Source organism: Podarcis cretensis, assembly GCF_951804945.1.
Source record: "Podarcis cretensis genome assembly, chromosome: 14".
NCBI classification, from domain to species: Eukaryota; Metazoa; Chordata; class Lepidosauria; order Squamata; family Lacertidae; genus Podarcis; species Podarcis cretensis.
The window spans coordinates 41,020,655-41,043,368 of record NC_137183.1 but is presented as its reverse complement, the minus strand read 5'-3'; the positions used below and the strand labels follow the sequence as shown (position 1 = coordinate 41,043,368).

General features: G+C 46.4%; 1 protein-coding gene and 1 long non-coding RNA gene across 2 annotated transcripts in view; both read right to left on the bottom strand.

The window, feature by feature from the left end:
* Positions 1-22,714, bottom strand: part of LOC307202487 — a 235,113-nt gene that overhangs the window by 97,943 nt on the left and 114,456 nt on the right. The gene's annotated exons all lie outside the window — the stretch shown is intronic.
* The window catches only part of LOC307202414 (BOS complex subunit NOMO1-like), a 36,726-nt gene continuing 22,647 nt past the window's right edge, over positions 8,636-22,714 (bottom strand). The window contains exons 21-31 of the mRNA XM_079952339.1: positions 21,029-21,188; positions 20,315-20,441; positions 19,904-20,017; positions 17,448-17,575; positions 17,067-17,208; positions 15,357-15,440; positions 11,863-11,973; positions 11,436-11,537; positions 10,369-10,488; positions 9,562-9,654; positions 8,636-9,079 (exon numbers count right to left, since the gene is read on the bottom strand). Of these exons, the coding sequence (XP_079808465.1) occupies positions 8,948-9,079; positions 9,562-9,654; positions 10,369-10,488; positions 11,436-11,537; positions 11,863-11,973; positions 15,357-15,440; positions 17,067-17,208; positions 17,448-17,575; positions 19,904-20,017; positions 20,315-20,441; positions 21,029-21,188 (1,313 nt within the window). The 3' untranslated portion in view covers positions 8,636-8,947. The remainder of the gene's footprint in view (positions 9,080-9,561; positions 9,655-10,368; positions 10,489-11,435; positions 11,538-11,862; positions 11,974-15,356; positions 15,441-17,066; positions 17,209-17,447; positions 17,576-19,903; positions 20,018-20,314; positions 20,442-21,028; positions 21,189-22,714) is intronic.

Here is a 22,714-nt window from a genome sequence, read left to right as displayed (position 1 = left end):
AGCAAGGCAAGCGAGGAGTGTGGCCTTGGGAGAGTTCTGAGGGCCAGATAAAGCCACATTTGGCCCCAGAACCAAGACTCCCTCCTCCTACTTTAAAGTGACATCTGCACTATATAACATATATTAATAAGAACCCTGAGGGAAAGTGATTTACGATCAACTGGAAGTTTTTCTACACAGTGATACCTCGGGTTGCAAACACCTCAGGTTACAAACACTTCGGATTACAGACTCCGCTAACCTGGAAGTAGTACCTCGGGTTAAGAACTTTACCTCAGGATGAGAACAGAAATTGAGCAGTGGTGGCGCGGTGGCAGCGTGAAGCCCCATTAGCTAAAGTGGTGCTTCAGGTTAAGAACGGTTTCAGGTTAAGAACGGACCTCCGAAACGAATTAAGTTCATAACCAGAGGTACCACTGCATTCTTAAACACAAAATCTGATGTAATCAACCTGCAGGCGGCAATTGTTTTTCTCATCTCAATGAGGCATTTTCGCCCTCTGAAGGAAGTGGTCTCCTGGAAACATAAAGTCTGAGCAACCAGAAAGGATCAGATTTTCTCTCCCCAGGCACCGTGGCTCGAACCCTCCCGAGTCTTGTTACTCCTCATCTCAAGCGAAACACATTCCCTGTCTTTCTCCAACAACGCCTGCCGACTCTTCAGAAGCAGTTGGAATTGCCAACCCCCAACCTTGTGATTGAGTCCAGGGGGAGAAATTTTGCATCCATAATGCAACAGGTAGCAAACTTATTAAATTGCTTTCCGATATGCTGCCAATTATTTTACCACTTGCAGAAGAGTCTCTACCCTCGAGGCTGTCAGACAAATAAGCCTATCGGAATGAGTCTGATGCTGTCTGAGCTCCTGTTTTACATCTGCAGTGGTTTCTCTCCCCTCGGCTGTTTGAGAAACCAAAGGGGCGAACGAAAAGACAAAACCTTTTACAAACAAACAAGTGGATGGGAAGAGTCATATCCTGCTCTTCACACGCAGGATAATGGGTACCATGGAGACACAGCCTAGTCTTCATATTGAGACCTAATTCAAGGACAGTCTTTGAGCATAACTGTCACACAAGAGGCTCGAGGTTGCATTAATGTTCAAATTTGCAGCGAGATCAGCTGTTCAGCGAAATGGTGACATCCAGGAGCGCGATTAAATTTGGGGGCTGAAATGAAAGAGGTAAAGGGAAATGAACATTCTGGTTACAGCAAGCGCAAAGATATCCAAGCATTCCAAAGTAGAAAGGCACATTTCGGAAGCAACCTTTTTGACGCATCGAAAAGCCGTGACTAGATTCTGACATGTGGTTGCCACCTCTCCATATTGGTTGTGGGGTGGGAATCTAATTGAGACCATCGGTGGAAAATTAAGAATGACATTATTGCCCCATCAGTATCAGTGGCCCATCTAGTCCAGCATCCTATTCTCTCAGTGGCCAAACATATTGGAAATCTACAAGCAGGATCTGCCACAGTACTACCCCCACTTGTGATTCTACAATTCTATGATTCCCAGCAACTGCAATTCGAAGGCATCGTGCCTCTGACAAAGGAGGCAGAACATAGCCATCAGAGGAGCATATCCACTCCTATTGAGCCGGAACTGGTCTGTGACAGTAATAATAACATTCAATTCACTCCTATCGTCCAGCTCGGACACTAAGATCCAGCTCCGAGGGCCTTCTGGTTGTTCCCTCACTGAGAGAAGTGAAGCTGCAGAGAACCAGGCAGAGGGCCTTCTCAGTTAGTGGCACCCTCCTTGTGGAACGCCCTCCCATCAGAAGTCAAGGAGATGAGAAACTATATAACAGGTATCGCCAAACTCAGCCCTCCAGATGTTTTGGGACTACAATTCCCATCATCCCTGACCACTGGTCCTGTTAGCTAGGGATGATGGGAGTTATAGTCTCAAACATCTGGAGGGCCGAGTTTGGGGATGCCCGCTATATAACCTTTAGAAGCCTTCTGAAGGCAGCCCTGTATAGGGAAGCTTTTTAAGGTTTAATGTTTTATGTTTTTATACGTGTTGGAAGCCACCCATAGTGGGCAACCCAGTCAGATGAGCAGGGTACAAAAAATATATTGTCATCGTTGTGAGTAGCCTTTCATTAGCGTTAACCTCCATGATTTCTCTAATCCTCTTTTAAAGCCATACACGTTAGTGCCTCTTGTGAAAGCGAATTCCTTAGTTTAAGTATGTGCTGTGCCTGTCGTGAATCTTTCAACGTTCATCTTTGTTGGATGTCCCTTAGTTCTAGTGTGTTGAAAGTGAAAATAACTTTGCCCCTTGCTCCACCTGACAAGCCAAAGTATCAGACCTAATTCTATAGCACAATGCCCTGAAAGGGATATACCAAAAGTTGACCAACCATTCTGCCCTCGGTTTCCTAGCCATGAGCATCTAACAAATTTCTATCCCTGTTTCTGCCCATGAAACAAGCACTGTCTAGATTGCTGTCATTTCAGTGTGCTTCCCCCATCTGTATCGCAAAGAGAGAAAAGTCGGTGGTTTTCCATGGTTGTCAAACTGATCTCTCTCCAGAACAGAAAGGAGTTGATTTCCTTCCCATGAGAACACAACTGTGCTCTGATTGAAAGCAAACCTCACTCCTTGCTTTTTTTTTTAGGGGGGAATAAATTCCCAGTCAGAGAAAGTGTCTAATTTTAATTTGCTATGCACCGACAATTGACTTCATGCTGCAATTTAATGCATGTGAAGTTTTATTATAATTTACCAGGCAAAAAAGTAAACCAGAATCGAGCTCTTCATTCCAATGTCTCATTAGCATGGCTCTTCCTTCAAAGTTCACATGTTTCGAATTATAGAGATTGTTTGGTTTATTAATTAATATTTATTCATCATCATTGTCATCTCTGCAAATAAGGGTTTGCAAAGTTTAGTAAAGAAGGAGAAAAACAAGCAGCTCAGGAACAGAGGAAGCTGCCATATTCCAAGTGAGACACTGATCCATTTAGCTCAGTATTGTCCACATTCACTCTCCAGGTTTTCAGACTGATGTTTCTCCCAGTCGTTACTGGAGACACTGGGGACTGAACCTGGGACCTTTTGCACTCAAAGCAGGTGCTGTACCACTGAGCTATGGCTCTTCCACAGCTTACAGAACCACCCCTATACATGTTTACTCATAAATAACTCCTGCCCTTTTCAACAAGGCTTACCCCTGGGCAAGTGTACACATGACTGTGGTTTTATACCAACACTGTAATGGAGATCTGCATTAAATGTTGCAAAGCACCCCTAATTATTATTATTATTGTTGTGTGGTTATAAGATTATTGCAAGATCTAGTAATGGTGGTATGTTAGGCAGGGTGTGGTTGTGACAACCATGAAGGAACTGAGCAATTCTGAATTTGCCAGCACACTAATGGGCACCGTTTGATCTGTTATGAGGAAACAGACGACACTATATATATATATATATATATATATATATATATATATATATATATAATAATATTTATTAAAATTTTTCCAGAATAAAAAGGAAAGATAGCAAGAAAGAAAGAAAAAACAAATATGATTTACACTTGGTTTCAGTGGCATCTTTCCCGGACTCCCCCCCCTCCCCCTCTTGTATTCCATTTCCCTTAAATTGATTCCACAGATTCTTACCCCAAATTTTAAAACCTTATTTGTAATTTTAAATAACCCATTTATTCCAAATTAATTTATCTTATTTATCTTAATGAACCATTTCTCCTTATATTTTATATAATTCCCTAAGATCGACCCCATTTCCCTTCCACGAATTCCCCTATTTTCAAACAACAAACATGAAAAAAGTAAAGAAAGAAATAATATATAATTTTACAGCCTTTGGATTCCAAATCTCCCCCCCCCCCCCATTCCCCGGTTCCAATCCCCAAAGTTCATCCATTGTCTACTGCCAGCCTGGTGTATCCACGTCTATATCTCAACTCCACTTTGCCGTCTTTTGATAGCTTTTAATTTCAGAAAGTCCAATCTCGAAAAAACTCTCAGAAAAAGTCATTGTTCTTCCATCCAGACCTCTATGTTTAAGAGTCTAACTTAAATTCTATTTCTTGGTCCTTTTAAAGTCTGGATGTTCCAAATACTCCGGCTTCAAATTTGGTCCAGCTCTTATTCCTCAGGTTGCTTTTTCCTGTTCTGCTGCAGAAACCTTCTAATTCAGAAACTTCTTGTTCTCCACAGAGGCTTTTGTTATTCAGGAACATAACTTGCGTCAAGTCCCTTCCTTTCTTCAATAGATAAATCCATTGTCTCCTTTAGTATAGAAACCTCTGTAGACAAAATAATGCTTCGTTTTTGCAGCTTTCCCAAGAGATAACAGATCCTGCTCAAATTCATAGTATTTTTCCACTTGCTACTACTGTTGCAATGTCCCAGCCTCCCTCTAGAGGGAATATGGTAACTTAATTTCTTTCAAAATCAGACCCAAAAGTCAAATAACTTGTTGCCTTTATTTCCAATAATTTATGTCCAAATTGTAACAAATCTAACCAGCAAAGCCATCGTAACAAAGTTCTCTTTTATTTTCCTGCTTTGACAGCTACTTTGACAGCTGTCAAAGTTTCTGTGTCTCTTCACCAGTCTCTCATAGCGGATCGTTCCCGGTTCCCGGGGGGGTTGCATTTTAGTTCCCACAAATCAGTCTTCTCCTCCAGCACAATTATTGTAATTTCCATTCGTGAAGTTAAATTTTTTTTTCAGGTAAACAAGTTCATCTCTCGATCTTAGTTGTCAAATCCTTGCGTTGAGCCATCTACAACAGGGGGGGGGCGGACTTCCTTTTTGCACTCCCCCCGCTCGCTCCAAATTCAAAGATCAAATTTCCCTTTTAAGTCCAATCAATTTACTCACGGGTTGTTCCTTTTAGTCCAAATCCGAAATTTTCAAAGAAGAAGTCGTTGCTCTCCGCCGAATGGCATGCGGCTTCGCTGGGCAGGGGAAGCATTGGACTCACAGCACCACACACACACACCCCCGTCACCCGCTCCGCAGCCTTTAAAAAGGCTGCTTCACGGGTCGGGGGGGCGCAAACGGTGCCCGCCAAGTCACCAAGTCCATGGGCATCTCCGCCCATGGTTTTTGAGGGTCCCCGCGTCGCCGGCACGGCAGGACCCGACCCCTACCCAGCCGACTCCCTCCGGAGCTCGGAGGGAGTCCGCCATTCGGCGATGGCGCCGACCCGGAAGTAACAGACAACACTATAAACACTGAAAACCAGTAGGTGCAGACCTTTGGAAATGAGCAGGAAATAAATATTTGCCTTTTAGGAAGGTAATTCTCCCTCTCCTCCTCCAGAGCAGGCGAGAGACATACAACTTTCCTGCGGATGAATGCTTCTGTTTTGCCCAGGAGGATTTTGCGAAGAACATGTAAATTAAGCCTCATGTTTAATAGCAGGAGAGGGTGATCCATGAACTGCTTCCTCCCCTGCTTTCAATTCACGTGAGTCCATTTATGCTATAAGGAAAAGAACCCTAGGAATTTGCAAGAGGCTTTTTCCCAGTAGGCCTTTGGCTTAGAAGCAGAATCTTAACAAATCCCACTAACAGAGCATTCGGGGAAGGGGCAGAATGTTGATAGCCAAGCAGCCTATACTGAATTGGAGAACTTTTAAGAGAGGATTAGGCAAATTCGCAGAGGATGAGGCTAACCGTGGCTACCAGCCATTGTAGCTAGGCGCTACCTCCGCAGTCTGAGGAGAAATGGTTATGTTTTGCTTCTGCTGTAAGAGTCCATATGCCTCTGAAGGCCAGTTAAGGGGAATCACAGGTGAGGAAAGGACCCATCGTGACTGGATGGGAGACAGAGAACAGTGTGTGGAGAAAGCAGACTCTCCAAGAGTCCCTGTTTTCCAGGGACAGTCTCAGATTTGCAGAAGCCGTCGCAGTTTCTGATTTGATCCCAGAATGTCCCGCCTTTCCTTAGGACGTCCCTGTTTTCATTGGAGAAATATTGGAGGGTATGGAGTTATGTGACCCCCCGAGCCAAAGAGATAAGTAACTAGACAACCTTTAGAAGACATCTGAAGGCAGTCGTGAATAGGGAAGTTTTCAAATGTTTTATCTATGTTGAAAGTCACCCAGGGTATAAGAAAATTAAAAAATCATCATCATTCCCTATTCTAGTACTTCCCTTTATAACAACAACAACTAATACTACTACAACAAAAACAACAACAACAAATGTATAACAACAACAACAACAACAACAACAACAACAACAACAACAAATGTATAACAACAACAACAACAACAACAACAACAACAACAACAACAAATGTATAACAACAACAACAACAACAACAACAAATGTATACCCTGCCCATCTGGCTGGGTTTCCCCAGCCACTCCAACCGAATATTAAAAACAATACAGCGTCAGACATTAAAAACTTCCCTAAACAGGGCCGCCTTCAGTTGTCTTTTAAAAGTAAAACAGTTGTTTATTGCCTTGACACCAGAGAAGGTAATATTGCCTTTCATCAGAGAAATGTTGGCAGGTATGAGGAAGTCTTCTACCCTACAAAGGTAATAGTTAACACTCGTTGCTCCACCCATTTTGGCCACTGCCCCCACCCGCCAGTAGCATGTGGCCCTCAGAAGGTTGCCCAGAAAGGAATGCAGCCCTCAGGCTAGAAAATGTTCCCCACCTAGAGGGCTAGAGACATGGCAGGCATTTTGATGGGATTCTGCTGTTGATTTGAAGCAGACTGTCCTCGCCTCTCACAAGAGGACTGGCCTCCCTAAAGCAGGGCACATGGCCACCTCATTACAAATTAGAATCAAGCGCTTTGGGGCCAGTGACACAGACACATTTCCTCCGGATAAACGCCGTCTCCTTTTCTGGTCCACATGAGCTCCGCTATCTTTGTTTACTAATTCACTTGCTTGTAAGACTTTCATTGCGCAAATGATAACCGATACCAACACCATTGTTACTTAGCAACCTGAACAGTGCTTTGGATATTTCGTTTTTTAAAAAATAATGTTGTTGTTTTTTAAAAAGCAAAAAACACCACAGCACTTAATCTATCATCTGTCTAATAAAAAGGACATATTATGAATCAAACATGAATCATCTGCTATAACCAGCTTGTAAACATTCGGTATTAATGATCCCTTTCATTCACAAGTGAATTCTGAAACGCCTGGAGTGTTGCACTACGGCAATCAATTTCCTCCTCACAAAGTGAGAGGGAAGACAGCCGTAGGGGGAAGAATTGGGGGCAGTAAAACACCAATAGCCACTTTTGCAGGGAGACTGATCTGTGTAGCCTCAGGGTGGGGAACCTTGGCCCAAGTGGACCCTGGCCAGCCACACACCCTCTCCCCAGAGAATGCACCCCTCGAGTGGTTTTGCCTGGCTGGGATGTATTTCTGGAAACTCCGATAGTGTCTCTCTGACTTGTCTGAATGGAGAATACAAAGATGACACTAATGTCGTGCCCCCATTTGCCTCTGGTCCTGCTCAGGATCCTGAATGGGAGTCCCCTATGGCTGCCCAGAGGGGACCATGGTCCTTGGGAGAGCTTCCCCATCCTTGCTGTAGCCTATAAGGGAGAGATAAGACCATTGACGCTTCTCCCATCCAACAGTTGCATTTGCAGAGACAAATTTCTAGTTGTGACATCTTTTTGCTCCACTGGACAGGCTACATCGGGTACGTTCCTCTTTTTAACTGAATATACATAGAACTGACATATTTTTGATGGATAGTTCAGTTGGTAAAGCATGAGACTCTAAATCTCAGGGTTGTGGGTTCAAGATTTCTGCACTGCAGGGGGTTGGATTAGATGACCCCCATGGTCCCTCCAACTATACTATTTTATGTCAGCTGGAAGAGAAAAAACCCCTCACGAAGGCATGGTTGTCCCAACCATGTTGCTCTTAATTATTGGCTCCGTCTAAATTTAAATCCACTAAGGTCTACTGCCCTTAGTGACACAAGACCCCCATAAAAGTGTGTGGTTTAAAACTGCACCAAAAACTCCTCTCCTGCGGACTCCACCCACATCAGCTTCTCATGACAGGCTTTATTAAAGCAAAGGGGCTAATTGGACAGCATCTGAAGGTCTTGGATCAACAGAACGATCTGGCCCAACCATGTTGAAGCCTTCAAGCATGTGCAGTGTCAACAGATGGCTACACATCTGCACAGGCATCCTGCGGTGGAACCAGCAGCATGCCCAGGAGCACATGGTGGAGCAGTGGCAGTGTTCACCTGACCTCCTGACAGACCATATGCTGCTTTCTTATCATGAAGGAGAGGGGGAGGTCAGCGTGGTGCTAAGGTACCAGCAGGAGTGCTAGATGGGTTCAGCCGGTGTGTTTGCACCGCACTGCACCAATCTCCTTTTCCCCCTTCGAATCAAGCAGCAGTGGCAGCAACCCCATGATCAGGTGAGCACCGCCATCCCAATATGGCCACCAATGCTGAGCTTGCCTGTGCTGGAGTCCACTGCAATCATGCAAACAGGACTGCGTTTGTTTTAGTATGTTATCCTTAAGTACATTTTGTTCTTAGGATGGAGAAGGGGAAGGGGCAGGGGCGTACAGAGTTTAAGTGAAACGACACAACACCAAAGGTTTGAAAAGGTAAAATATTAAAACTGAAACCAAATTTAACATCCTGGGAGGCGAAATCAGGTTTTATTGGCTGCCATTCTTGTAAAACCGAGGAAAAATATAATAAGGTGTTATCTCCAACAATAAGTTCCCCCCGCAAATGCCTCCAGTGAGGATGATGTTCTCCGTATCAAAATCCTGTTGGTTCATTGTCGCTGTTTTTTAAAAAAGCAACTGTGATATTCCATCTGGGATGGAACCCTAATGTAAACAAATGCCTTCCCTCAGGTCCCAGGATTCAGTCCTGTTTAGGAGCTACGCTGGTCGAAAACGCCAGGACTCCAGCATGACAGGAGCTCTTTTCGCCTCATGTCCGCCTCATCTTCTGCTTCTTGGCTTGCCTCTTCATGTCCTCAAGGCTCCCTGTGTCAGAACCTGCCTGCCCCAGCGTCCGCACCCCTTGGAGACGGCTGGTTAGCTGGAGCAGCAGGGGGATCAGCTGTAGAGGGGGCAGAAAAATGCAGATAACCATGATGGACCCTTACAGCAATAACGACATAATATAATCATTAAAGACAGGGTGAGGAAACCTCTTTTTTTTCTTCAGCCCAAGAGTAACATTTCCTGCTGAGCAGGGGATATGTGTCAGTAATGGGTGGGGACAAAGGAGACAAATTTTACCTTTGCTCAACAGACTAGTTTCTGCATCCAATGACAGCCCTTCTCTACCCTCTCATCTAGGCAAGTGAGGGGCATTAACAAACTTCAAGGACTTATTCCAGTCAGGCAATGCCACTTTAGCATGGTGCCAAATGAGGCTGGTGAGGCATATGACCTGGGGAAAGTGGGGGGGGGGGTGGTGGTCTGGGGAGAGTTCCCAAGCCCCAGACAGAGAAGGCTAGAGAGGCCACATTTGGCTCCTGAAAAAAAGAGTAAAACTGCAACACTACTTACACTTACACACAGAGAGAGACATTTTACCTTATCATGGTTGTAACCAGCTAACAGGAGCAGCAGCGTTAATGGCAGGGCGATGTAAGATCCTTGCGCAATATCCTGCTCAGGCAGCTTTCTCTGCAAACAAGTCAAAGGTGCGTGGCTGTTAGTTCCTACAGAACACTCTTAGTACGATTCGTCCCTTTGTTTAAAAAATAAATTTTTAAAAAGGTATTGTGTAGCAGTTTTCCTCCCTCCCAAAGTGTGATTGCCCTTTCGAGTAGCCTTTCCCAGTCTTTGGTCTGTCCATGTTTTTAGTCCTATCATCCCTGACCACTGGCCCTGCCAATTAGGGGTGATGGGAGCCGTAGTCCAACAACATCTGGGAACCAAAGGTTGGGAAAGGCTGCTTTGGAGTTTTCTTGCAGTTGCTCAATGGGAAGGTCAATGCACACTTGCAGGGCAGTTGCTTAATTTCATCATCATCATTATCCATTTTGGAAAGCTGCTTGTTTGCTATGTATTGGGACGCATCTTAAGATATTGTAACAAAATGTTGCATGATGCTTTCGGAGATCGAGGAGCAAGTTTTCATTTATTTTGGATATGATCGGATTTCATTTTGAATCCGCTGTTTTGAAACTTTTGGGTGGGGGGCAGCGGTTTCTTTGAATTGAACCAGGTACCTGGCTGTTAGATCACTTATAAAGCGCCAAAAATCTTCCCTTGGAAACAAAGCAAGACCCAACTTTATTGAGAGCTAGGAAAGCAGATGAGCTGGAAATGAAAAGGGAGCCCCAACAGAACTTTTCCTTGCGCGTTTGCAGAATAGGCTGGCCAGAAGATGCTTACCGTAGGATTGAAAACCAAGGTGATGTGTTTATGGTACCCAAGGGTGGTGAATGAAACTTGAGGCAAGGTGTAGTCGTACTGGGACCTGGAAAGTGTCGAGTCCAAAAGTACCACATAATTCTGCCAATGAAAGAACAGGAGGAAACTGCTAGCATTCAGTTTGGGGAGGGGGGGTAATACCCAGCCATGAGGGGCAAGCAAACAGGTTGTGGTGAGAGTTGGCAAGGAGAGAAGATCCCATTCTGCGGCTCCCCAAAACCTGGAGCCTGCATCGCTTGCATTCCCAACCTTGAGTTAATGGGCCCGCAAGATAAATGCCACAATGCAAAGCTGAACAGGAGAACCAGGATCTTCCAACTTGTCTGTGCACTTGGCCCTAAGTCATGGGTCTTCAACCAGTCTGTCAGGACGCCCAGTTGGCTCCACAAAGCCATCCCAGCCGGGTCACGGTAAAGCTGTTGTTGCCAAATGGGACTCCGGCTACAGCTAACCAAACCAAAAAGGCACTCCCTGTAGCGTCTGGGCTAGACACATTCTTCTGATGAGAAACTCATTTCATCTATTTCTATGAGTGCTGCAAAGCGGCAAGAGACTTTTACAACCAGAAATATATTTCTGGCTAATCCTACAGTAATGTGTGTAGCCAGGGAGTTCTCTACGGAGCAGGGATAGAAGCGTCCACTGAGGTGGGAAGCTTGGTTGTGTAGCATTTGCCATCTTGAGTCTTGTTTTTGGAAAAACCCCAAATCACTGGTTTTCAATAGCTTCCCCGTCGTTTGGCTAGGGAGAAGTGTAAAAGACGGCTGGTTTTCATTTAGTAGCAATGCTAGGGCAACACTACGGAAATGGCTCTGTGAACTGCCATTTGAGGATTAATAATGTGCCTTATTTGCACTATTAGGTATAAATCAAAAGTGAGTATGTGAAAGTAGGCTCCGTGCTGCAGGCTTGTGAGTCAGAGGTGGGCCTTGGGTCTGGACCAGTTGAAGACCACTGGTGTTGACAGTGCTGAGCTAAATGAACCAGCACTTTCTGATCTTCCTACGCAGAAGGGAGGAAAATAATACCTCTCTGTCCCGGAGCAATGGTGGAAAGTGGAAGAACAGAGACTGGCCTAGCGAGACAGTGTGGACTGGGTTGTCAAGGTTCTCACTTTTGTAAAGCTTCACCTGTGAGGGGAGAAGACAGAGAAAAAGGCATACGGCCTTTACTGGGATGGTTAAGATGGCGGCAATCTCACCCCCCTCCTCAGTTCTGTCTCTTCCCAAGGCCCTTTGGCTCTAACTGCAGAGTTGCCCAATGTGGTACCCATGGGCACCAGGGCCCCTGTCAGTACCTCTTCTGGTGCCCACAAAAGGCCCCAGAAAATATTCCCTCAAAAATTCACAATGCACAAGAATGAAGAGGGATTGCCTTTAATAAATCCATGCCCGGGGGGGGGGGGGGGTGTCACACTGAGGAATCTCAAAAACAACTGGAAAGAGGTGCACTCACCCATAAGGTAGGCAGATGCTCCGAGGAAGTGATCACGTTGCCACTCAGATCAAATTGGTTAATTTGGCGGAAAGCGATGATATTCACGTCCTCAATGTCATTGCTGCCAACCTACAATATGGAAGGTGGGGTGGGGGGGAAGGTTCCTTTAACACCGGCCAGATGGAAGGCTTCGGATTAAATATGCTGCTCATATCAGCTCTCTGATCAGCTCCCTCGGCCGTAAAAATGAACATTCACGCTGCATTTCAGTCACTGCTGAAAAATATGTCCTCCTTTGTGTATGGAGGGGGGAAGGGCCATGCACAAATCAGCTTTTTTGGAGAAGAACCGGGTACGAGTTCCCTGAAATGTATTCGTCAAATTCAACTCCTAAAACCAAAATAAGGAATTAGGCAGCAACTGTCGGTGATTTCCCCACCTCTGATTTCATCACAAGAGGGCTGTGATTTAGAATGCCAAAGTGGAAGCATGATACTCCCTTAATGCTAGAACCCAGGAAGATAAACGATACGATTGTCTGTGATCATACAATAGTAGTTGTTCACGGAGAACATGAAGTATAGAATTTGCTATTGCTGGACTTGGTGATTGTCACCAATGTGGATGTCTTTTAAAGGGCATTGATTCATGGAGAAGAGGCATACCAATAGCCGTTAGCCACAATGGCTACACAGGAAGATGGCTTAACACGACAGCAGATTAGTCCACCTGGGACAGTCTTGTCCACATGGGCTGGCAGCAGGGTTTCACAGAATGGGGTGTCTCCCAGCCCTACCTGGAGATTCAACTTGGGACCTTCTTAGACGAGAAGAGCAACTGCTGGAACAGGCCAACCAGGTGCCTGTAGGAAGGCTGTAACCAAGATGTCTGTGCAACAGTGCTCTCCCTGCTTGTGACGCCCCACAGGTGGTATTCAGAAGCTCTTGAGACAGAACTTTCGTCACCATGGCTAGTGGATACCAGCAGGCTCAGCCTCCCTAAATCTGTCTAATCCTTTTCTAAAGTGATACGAATCGGTGGCCATCGCTGCATCACGCGGGAGCGAATTTCAAAACTGCTGCAACGCACCTTGAGACAGCAGGGAGGAGAAGGATATAAACAGAACATCAATTTCATCTCCCTCTGCCAGAACGGGTAATTTTTTAGACCAGAGGTGCCCCAACCTCTGCTCATGGGTTATGGGTGGAGAAGAGGGAGAATCAAATCCTCTTGCCCACTTTTGCCATGCACGATAAACCATTTTATAAACCTTGTGTCTCCCCCTCCTCCCCCCTGAGCTGCCTTTCCCCAAAAAACCAAAAAAGAAGATCCCAAACGACCTCAGTTCGAAGATAATAATTTTATTATTTATAACCCACCCAAATGACTGGGTTGCCCCAGCCACTCTGGGCAACTTCCAACAAATATAATAAAAACTTCCATATACAGAGCTGCCTTCCAAAAGTTGTATAGTTATTTATCTCTGATGCTCTGATCTATTCTGCCTGCCCCTTATTCCTTACTCAGTGGGCCTCTGCAAATGACTAGCTTCCCAAACAGTGATTATAAATGGTCTGTATAATTCCTGATGTTTCTCCCTCTCTCTCTCTTTTTATGGTCTGAAAACTCTGCATGAAACTAAATAGACCGTGAATCCAGTAGTCCAAAAACTGTCTTGTTGCTTGACCATGCTCAACAGAAGCCTCTTGCATGGAAAAACTGTTTGGATGCAGAAATACAGTCCTTCCTTGCTAGTGACCTGTGAAACCATCTCACCCGCCCCTGTCCTTTGGTGCCCATTTAAGCTGGCTTCTGTGGATTGGCCTTATTACCCCAGTTAAGTAGATGCTGGGAGAGGATTCTGTCCATTGTAGCAAAAGCAGAGCCCGGAATTCACTCAGGGTCTAAGATCAGGCTTCCCCAACCTGGTGCCCTCCAGATGTTGGTGGACACTTGAGTGTATCCAGCCCAGCCAGTGTGGCCGATTGTCAGGGATGAGAATGGCTGGGAATCCAAAGCGATTTGGGTTGTAGGCAACTAGGTTTTAACTCAAGAGTTATGCCCACTGATATGACTGGACCTTAGTCGTCTTTATTCCTTTCAATGGGTTTATGTGGAATAGCCCTGGATACAATGCTTTGAAGTCGTCCAGGCCCCATCCACACTGAATGTTTAAAACAGTATCATAACACTTTAAATTACTTTGGCTTCCCTGCAAAGAATCCTGGAAGTGTAGTTTGGGAAGAGTGCTGAGAGATGTTAGGAGATCTCCTACTCCCCTGACAAGAGTTACAATTCCTGGAATAGTTTATCAATCCCTCTTCCCAGTGAACTGTGGTGTGATTCTGCTTTAAATTTAATAGTGCAGATAGGGCCCCAGTTGCTGGTCAGGACAACTGTGGAGAGAGCTGTTTCCTTCATGCCCTATTCATGGGCTTCCTAGTGGTTGGCCACTAAGGAGGAAACAGGTTCCTGGGTTAGATGAAACTTTGGCACAGCGTACGTTTTTACATTCTTGTTAACCGTGATATCCGAGCAAAACCTCCAGATTTAGGGGAAATGTACCTTGGAATGCCAGTTGATGGAGGACAAACAAGGGAGTGAGCTATCCCCTCTATGTCCAGCTTTTGGGATTCCAGAAATCTGTGAAGTAAGGTGTTGGAGTAGACAGACCAAATTCTAGCTAGGCTTTTCTTATGCTGCTAACTGAAGGTTTCCATGTGCCATGTGCACAGAACAGCAGGTGAACAAGGTGTTAAATTTAAAGGTGGGAGAATCGCAGCATACACACACACACACACACACACAAAAAAAAAAAAAAACTGGTAGTAGCAGAAAACCGGCTTCAAAGTGAGTGAGCAACATCTGGCCATGTCTCCAAAAATCAATGAAGCAACATACCAAGCATTTTGGGCATTACGTTGCCATATCTACAACAACTTTGTAGGGTAGGTCAGCAGCAGACGCTGAGGGCATCCCAATTCATAAGTCAATCTCTTGCAGAGTAATCCTATGTGTGTGTATCCGAAGTAACCCCCACTGAATTCAATGGGACTTGTATGCACAGAAGCAAGGGCGGGGAACCTGGGGCTTTCCTGATGCCACCACCTTACAACTCCCAGCACCCCTGAGTATCAGCCATGCTGGCTAGGCGAAAAGGAGCTGGAATCTGCTGACCAATGGGGAACACCAATAGCCTGATCTGAAGATAAGAACGCACATTTGAAAGGTAGACCTGAGGTTCCTACCTGATGCTGGCCTTACTCAGAGTACACCCACTGAAATGAATGTGCATGGCTAACTTGGATCTGTTCATTTCAATCTTTCTACTGAATGCAAGCCTAGAGAACCTTTTAACCACTCTTGATTCCCGCCGCGGATCAACATTTGTATTCCCAGGAGTGAAACTATCCCACCCCCCTTGAACTCATCATCATATATACTGTGCTGTTATGGGTAGCAGCATCCCCTTAACCCAGAAAATCAGACCTTTGGTTCCAAGGGCAGCTTACCTCAATTGCAAAGTGCTGCGGAAGGGCTCTTTCGATGTGATCGTTGCCTTCAGCCTTCAGCTGGATGTGATACACACAGGCCGGCTTAAAAGAAAAAGGAAGAGGATCAATCCGAACTGACATTTATTTAAACAATACCGTTAAGGGGGGAAACCCAACGATTCCAATTCTTAACAACCAGTGACAAGCCATTAGGTTTCTACCCAAAACATAACTGAAGAAACTCAAATTTCTCATGGCCATCCAGAGTTTTGGGGGAAGTGGCAGAGCACCTGCTTGGCAATCGGAAGGTTGCAGGTTCAATCCCTGGCATCTCCAGGTTGGGCTGGGAGAGGCAACTGCCATTATCCTGGCCATTGGAAATACTAGCTGGAGGCCCTAATTCTTCAGGGGATGAGACTGAGCGAATTGCTTGAAACTGAGCTCCACCCACACAACACATTTAAAGCACTAAGATACCACAGTGAGGGATCCACTTTCAGAATCCTGGAAACTGCAGTTTGCTAAACATGAAGGGAGTTGTTGTTAGGGGAGCCCTATTTCGCACTCCCCCCTCAGAGCTACAGTTTCCAGAGTTCACAGGGAAGAGGGAGTAACTGTCAAACCACTCTGGGAATTGTAGCTCTGTGAGGGGACAACTCTCAGCACCCTTAACAAACTACTACCCTTAACATAATACAAGCAGCTCAGCCCTCCAGATGTTTTGGGACTACAACTCCCATGATCCCTAGCTAACAGGACCAGTGGTCAGGGATGATGGGAATTGTAGTCCCAAAACATCTGGAGGGCCGAGTTTGGGGGTGCCTGACATAATACTTTGAGGGAAGCCATGGGAGCAGAGAATCAGAGTTTGAAGGGATCCTGAGGATCATCTCAGGGATATGCAGCTGCCCCATCTGGGATTCAAACCTGGAACCTTGGCGTTACCAGTACCGTGCTCTAACCAACGGAGCTATCCAGGCCTGGATACTGCTTTGAATGCATAGTGCAGATGGAGCCTTAGCCAGGCACAAATCAAGTGGTCTAAAAATCAATCCCTCTTCCCAGGGAACTCTGGGAATGGTAGCTCTGTGAGGGAAGAAGGGGTCTCCTAAACACTCTCAGCACCCTTCAGAAAACTACAGTTCCCATGATTCTTTTGGGGGAAGCCATGGCTGCTTTTGGGGGAAGCCATGGGACGCAGGTGGCGCTGTGGGTTAAAGCCTCAGCGCCTAGGACTTGCCGATCGAAAGGTCGGCGGTTCGAATCCCTGCGGCGGGGTGCGCTCCCGCTGCTCGGTCCCAGCGCCTGCCAACCTAGCAGTTCAAAAGCACCTCCGGGTGCAAGTAGATAAATAGGGACCGCTTACCAGCGGGAAGGTAAACGGCGTTTCCGTGTGCGGCTCTGGCTCTGGCTCTGGCTCTGGCCAGAGCAGCGATGTCACGCTGGCCACGTGACCCGGAAGTGTCTCCGGACAGCGCTGGCCCCTGGCCTCTTAAGTGAGATGGGCGCACAACCCCAGAGTCTGTCAAGACTGGCCCGTACGGGCAGGGGTACCTTTACCTTTACCTTTATGGCTGCTTAAAGTGGCACGATACTGCTTGGAATGAACAGTGCAGATGCAGCCTTGGAGAGGCCAAGGACTGGACCTCCTGCATACAGGGCTGTGTGCTGTGAATTATTGGAAATCAAACACCAGCCCGCCGGGTTCAAGCCTGTGCAGGTTCTTACCAGCAGCCCCCGCAGCCTGAACTTGCCCTCTTCATCCGTCACAGTGTCTTCTCCATATACGCCGCACTCTCCCTGCCCAACGGCTTCCACTGAAATGCCTTGCTCGGGTTCGCCGTTTAGAGAAGAAACGGTACCATAGCAGCTGAAGAAAAGAGAATGAAAGAGTGCTTAGTTTCCGTGGGGAGGAGGCTGGAAGGAACATGAACGCTATTGGGGGGGGGGGAGAGAGAAACATTCAGTAGGGGAGGGAGGGAGTGGGGAGTTTGCAAGGGAGCTTGGGCATCTGTGCAGGCCATACGCAAAGCCTGCAGTCGACGCCACGCAAGGCAAAATTTGCCCAATGGCATTTTTAAAATAGAGGGGCATCTCACGTCTACCAACCTGTACGCCGTCCTGTAACCAACTATTGTGATCTTCAGGTTTTGCCCTTCCTGCACTTCGATCATTTGAGACGAGGGCTCAAAGCGGAATTCCTTCATCATGGGCTTGAAATAGTACTGCCCTGGGCTCTGCAAGAGGCATCAAACAAGGGGCCGTTATTTCACTCTAGTAATAAGAGGTGTGTTGCCTCTGAGCAGGAGGGGAGGCAGCGTAATTTAATGGCCTAACGGTCTTTTTCGAAGAGCAGCTTATGCAGAAGCCGAGACAAAGCACCGCGGCACTTCCCCCCCCCTTTGTCTTCTGGGCTTGCAGGAGACGATCCGCTTCTGGCCAAGCCTTATGAACTAAGCCCTGGGAGGACGCGTTGGGATTTCGAGATCAAAGCCAGCATGTAGCGAAAGAGAAATGTGTCCTTGCCTGGCTGCAGCAAGCGTTGAGTGCCCAGGAGATTAGAGGTTTATAGAACAGCAAGGCTAAAGACGGATCTTTCAAACTCCTACAAGCTATTTCATATACGGGAGTTCATTCAGACACTCACAGGGAACAAGCTCTCCCTCATCGCTCATGGGTACATCATCTATGAGGTACCGTATTTTTTGCTCTATAAGATGCACCAGACCACAAGACACACCTAGTTTTTGGAGGAGGAAAACAAGAAAAAAAATATTCTGAATCTCAGAAGCCAGAACAGCAAGAGGGATCGCTGCGCAGTGAAAGCAGCAATCCCTCTTGTTGTTCTGGCTTCTGGGATAGCTGCGCAGCCTGCATTCGCTCCATAAGATGCACGCACATTTCCCCTTACTTTTTAGGAGGGGAAAAGTGAGTCTTATAGAGCAAAAAATACGGTATATCTGTGAGGTTCGAATAATCTACCTGGCGTAAGGCAGCTTCCTATAGGATGAAGGAAGCTAACAAAGTGGATCGGACCATTAAGAACAAAAGAGCCCGCTGGATCAGGCCAATGACCCATCTGGTCCAGAATCCTATTCCCACAGATGCCTATGCGAAGTCCACAAGCAGGACCTCTCCCCTCTGGTGGTTTCCAGCAACTGTTATTCAGAAGCATTTCTGCCTTTGACAGTGGAGGCAGAACATGGCCTGTTCCTCCAGGAATTCGTCTCATCCTCTTTCAAAAGCCACCCGTTGGTGGCCATCTCTGCCTTTTGTGGGAGCAAAGTCAACAGTCTGAATATGCGCCGAGTGAAGAAGTCCTTTCTTTTACCCGTTCAGAATCTTCTCAAGTCCAGCTTCACTGGACATCATTCCTGTGTTATGGGAGAGGGAGAAAAACCTTTTCTCCAGACGCTTTCTCTATGCTGTGCATAATTTCACACACTTCTATCCTGTCGCCCCTCACTTGCCTTTTCTCAAAACCAGTCGTTTTCAAGCTTTTTTTCCCCCCTGGGCCAGAATAAAAATTTGCTTGCACCACTCCAAACTTTGTATTGATAAGGAATACGTTGCAAAACAAAAAGAAACAACTCCTAGCAGTGTGTGATTTAGAACATACAACACAACTGCTTTATGATATAATCATGGGACACCCAGAAAGTACAAAACAGTGCAACTACATAAGAACACAAATCATTTTCAAAATAGAATTATAAACGAGCCTCTTACATATGTACCTTAAGAACGGATACAAATTCAATGAGAGGTATGAGCTGGCCTGGCTTTTACCAGGTATATACCATTTATATTGGGTCTAATTTGAGACAAACAAACTCTCATCTCCCCATCAACACAAATAAGCCCTTCTCTTCCCTGATCCTTCATAATTGTCAGAGTTGGAAACCTTTGTTTACAAAAACATGTCATTGAGAAATGTAGAAGAATAGACAATGCTCTTGAAGAGAGGAACGGATACTATACTATAGTACAATGACCCATTTGAATGTTTCTTTGATTGTCCTTGAATTTTCCCGAAGTCCTGTGTGATGTCAGCTGTTGGGAGCTAAGGACATAGGTACAAGGGAATGATCGGGAACCGTTCAGCACTGAAAGCAAACCCCACTGGGATTGACTGCACTAGGGGGTTCCCCAATAGGAACCCCCTGGTGCAGCCAAAGGAGTCCTGCACACAGAGCCCCACTTCATCCATCTGCAGGTGTGGTTTGGGTTCAAACCACACCTATGTAAGGACTTCAAAAGGGGCTCACTTTGAAGCCAACTTAAGCCAGGCACAGGCAAACTCGGCACTCCAGATGCTTTGGGACTACAACTCCCATCATCCCTAGCTAACAGGACCAGTGGTCAGGGATGGTGGGAATTGTGGTCCCAAAACATCTGGAGGGCCGAGTTTGCCTATGCCTGCTTTAAGCTCTCATCAAAGTTGGCCCACAGGAGGTGGAGCCCAGTTCCCTGGTCTATGTATAAATAATAACATCATCATCATCAGGCCTCTAATGATTTTTCAGAGAGCAGATCCAAAAGAACAGTTGTGGACGTAACCCTACCAAGTTGGGGAAAGTCAGCATTCCGTTGTCCTGAGTCAGGTGGTTTGAGCGGAAGACGCCTCCACTGAGGGACAGGAGGACTCCCGCAAGGGGATGGTCATCTTCTGATTTAATCTGTTTAAAATGAAAAAAAGAAAAGTGATGCAATACCACATACCCAATCAGCAGCTGACAACATAGTTCAAAGAGCACAGGTGTGTTACCCTCAGATAAATGGAGAGCCACCAAGCGGAGAGATGTATTCACCTCTTTGGCAATGGCTGGGAGAAATCTTTGGCCTCCCATAAAATTTGGTACCATGTGTGCCTCATTCTCCTCAAGCAACGTTTCCCCCTTCTGACCTCTGCCCATCTCAATTCTCTAGAGAAGGAACAACTCTGCTGAGGTGCCAGAGGACACGGAGGACGTTACCTCAAAAGTGACTCCGGCAAGAGCGAAAGCTTTGAAGTCCCCAATGGTCCCTTCCACGGCACTCAACACAAAGCCTTCTTTCTGAGCGGTGACAGTGTATTCCAGGTCACTGTGAAGAGGCCCCACGCTGCAAAAATAAAGGGAACGTAAGAACATATGAGCCTGCTGGATCAATCCAAAGGTCCACCTAGTCTGATCCTGTTCTTGGTATCCGTCCAGACGCCTGTAGGAAACCGCCAAGCAGGACCAGAACACAAGAATACAAGAGGGAAACAGTGGCATGGGCAGGAATTTACCAGCCACAACACTGTCCGAAGGCCTCTGGCTTAAAGGCAATCCCAAGGCAGTCAAATGATCACGGTAACCCAATACAGAACTGGTCTATTTGTCCTACAAAGAGCCTTAGCTGCCAACTCTTTGCCTATGGCCATATGTTCGAAAGCCCTGCTTTGCAGATCTGGGCAGGTTAACCCTAGAAGACGTCAGGTGGGATTTGGGGGGACGGGGAATCTGCCCTTGTATGGGAATGACCTCCCTGCCCCTCCCCTGAGAAACAACAGCAACAAAAAACAGTCCTGAGGATCAAGGGACCCTTAGAAACTGTGCAAAAGGAGGACAGCCAGGCAAACTGCAGGCATGCTCTCTGGTAAGAGCAGAGGTGCCCGGAGTTGGCCTCTGGACCCAAACCCCTGGGAACTGGCCGTAAGGGCTTACCTGTATGAACCTTTGTCGTCTGTGAAAACCGTAATGAGTGGCGACGGCACTCCCTTTTCGCTAATGACGATCTCGACACCCTCCAGCTCGGGATGGATTTGCCCTTCCAGGAACAAGCCCGCTTTGCCATGTATTTCTATCAGCTTTCCGGGGCAGCTCTCTTAAATTGAGGAGTGGAAGGAAAAGAGAGAGGAAAGTTTAGGGATTAAAAAAATTATGGAAACTCTCTAACTCCCTCCCAGGGGGAGATCATTTCATCCTCTTATTATCTTCTGTGAGATGGTGAACAGCTTTTTTTAATTATTTCTTTCTGTTTAGGAAGGCCTCTGGACCATAAATGGCCACATGCTTTTTCGATTTTCATTGCCAAAGCTGAATTACTGTTACTTCTAACGGTTGCTGTATTTTGACCTTTTCCCTCTGATCTGCTGGATCAGGCTGAAGGTCCACCTTATAGAATCGGAAGGGACTCGCCAAGGTTAATCTAGAACCAGCTCCCTGCAATGCAGGAACCATGGCTAGAGAATCCCTGGCAGGTGGCCACCCAACTTCTGTTTAAAAGCCTCCAATGAAGGAGAGGAGTGCTCTGATGGTGTTTCCTGCTTGGCAGGGGGTTGGACTCGATGGCCCTTGTGGTCTCTTCCAACTCTATGATTCTATGATCCACTGCTGAAGAGTTCTTGCCAGCAGAAAATTCTTCCTAATGCTTATTTGGAATCTCCGTTCTTGCAACTTTAATCCACTGGTTCAGGTCCTGCCCTGTGGATGTTGCGAATTCTCCGCGGCGCTTTAGCAGAAACGCTCAGAGTTCCAGGTTCTTCAGTGCAGTGCAGTGCAGTGCAGTGCAGTGCAGTGCAGTGCAGTGCAGTACAGTGGTGCCCCGCAAGACGAATGCCTCGCAAGACGAAAAACCCGCTAGACGAAAGGGTTTTCCGTTTTTCGAGGCGCTTCGCAAGACGAATTTCCCTATGGGCTTGCTTCGCAAGACGAAAACGTCTTGCGAGTCTTTTCCCTTTTTCTAAGCCGCTAAGCCGCTAATAGCCGCTAAGCCACTAAGAGCGCTAATCCGCTAATCTGCTAATAGGGATGCTTCGCAAGACGAAAAAACCGCTAGACGAAGAGACTCGCGGAACGGATTATTTTCGTCTTGCGAGGCACCACTGTATATTTATTGTGAGTTATATACAGTATATACAAATATACACAATAATCTACAGGCTATAATACACCAGCAGTTCATATAGTCCAACAGGGTACCTGGCTGCATCTTAAGGACCTTTCTATCTCTCTCTCTCTCTCTCTCTCTTACTGCTGGACAGGTTTCCCCTTTAGACCGATGACAGCCAATCAACTGAAAGCACATTCCATAGAAAGTTTTGCAGGCAGATTGCATCAGCCAGTTGTCTCAGCTATCAATCTCAAGCCTGCAGACTTACTATCTCACACAGCATTCTGTGAATCCCACAGTGGAGAAGCAGGTCCACTGTCCTGTTCTCACAGTGGCCAAGCAGATGCCCCTGGGGAGCCAATGGAAACCTGCTGTTTTAGTGTTTTATCTCTGCTTTGCTGCATTAACGGCATTGGCCCCTTCCTTTTACAGCCTCCTAGTCCAACACTCCCTGATTCAGCCACTGTCCCAGGCTTAGTCGCTCGACCCACTGGGCTGTGCAGATCCACCAGCAACTT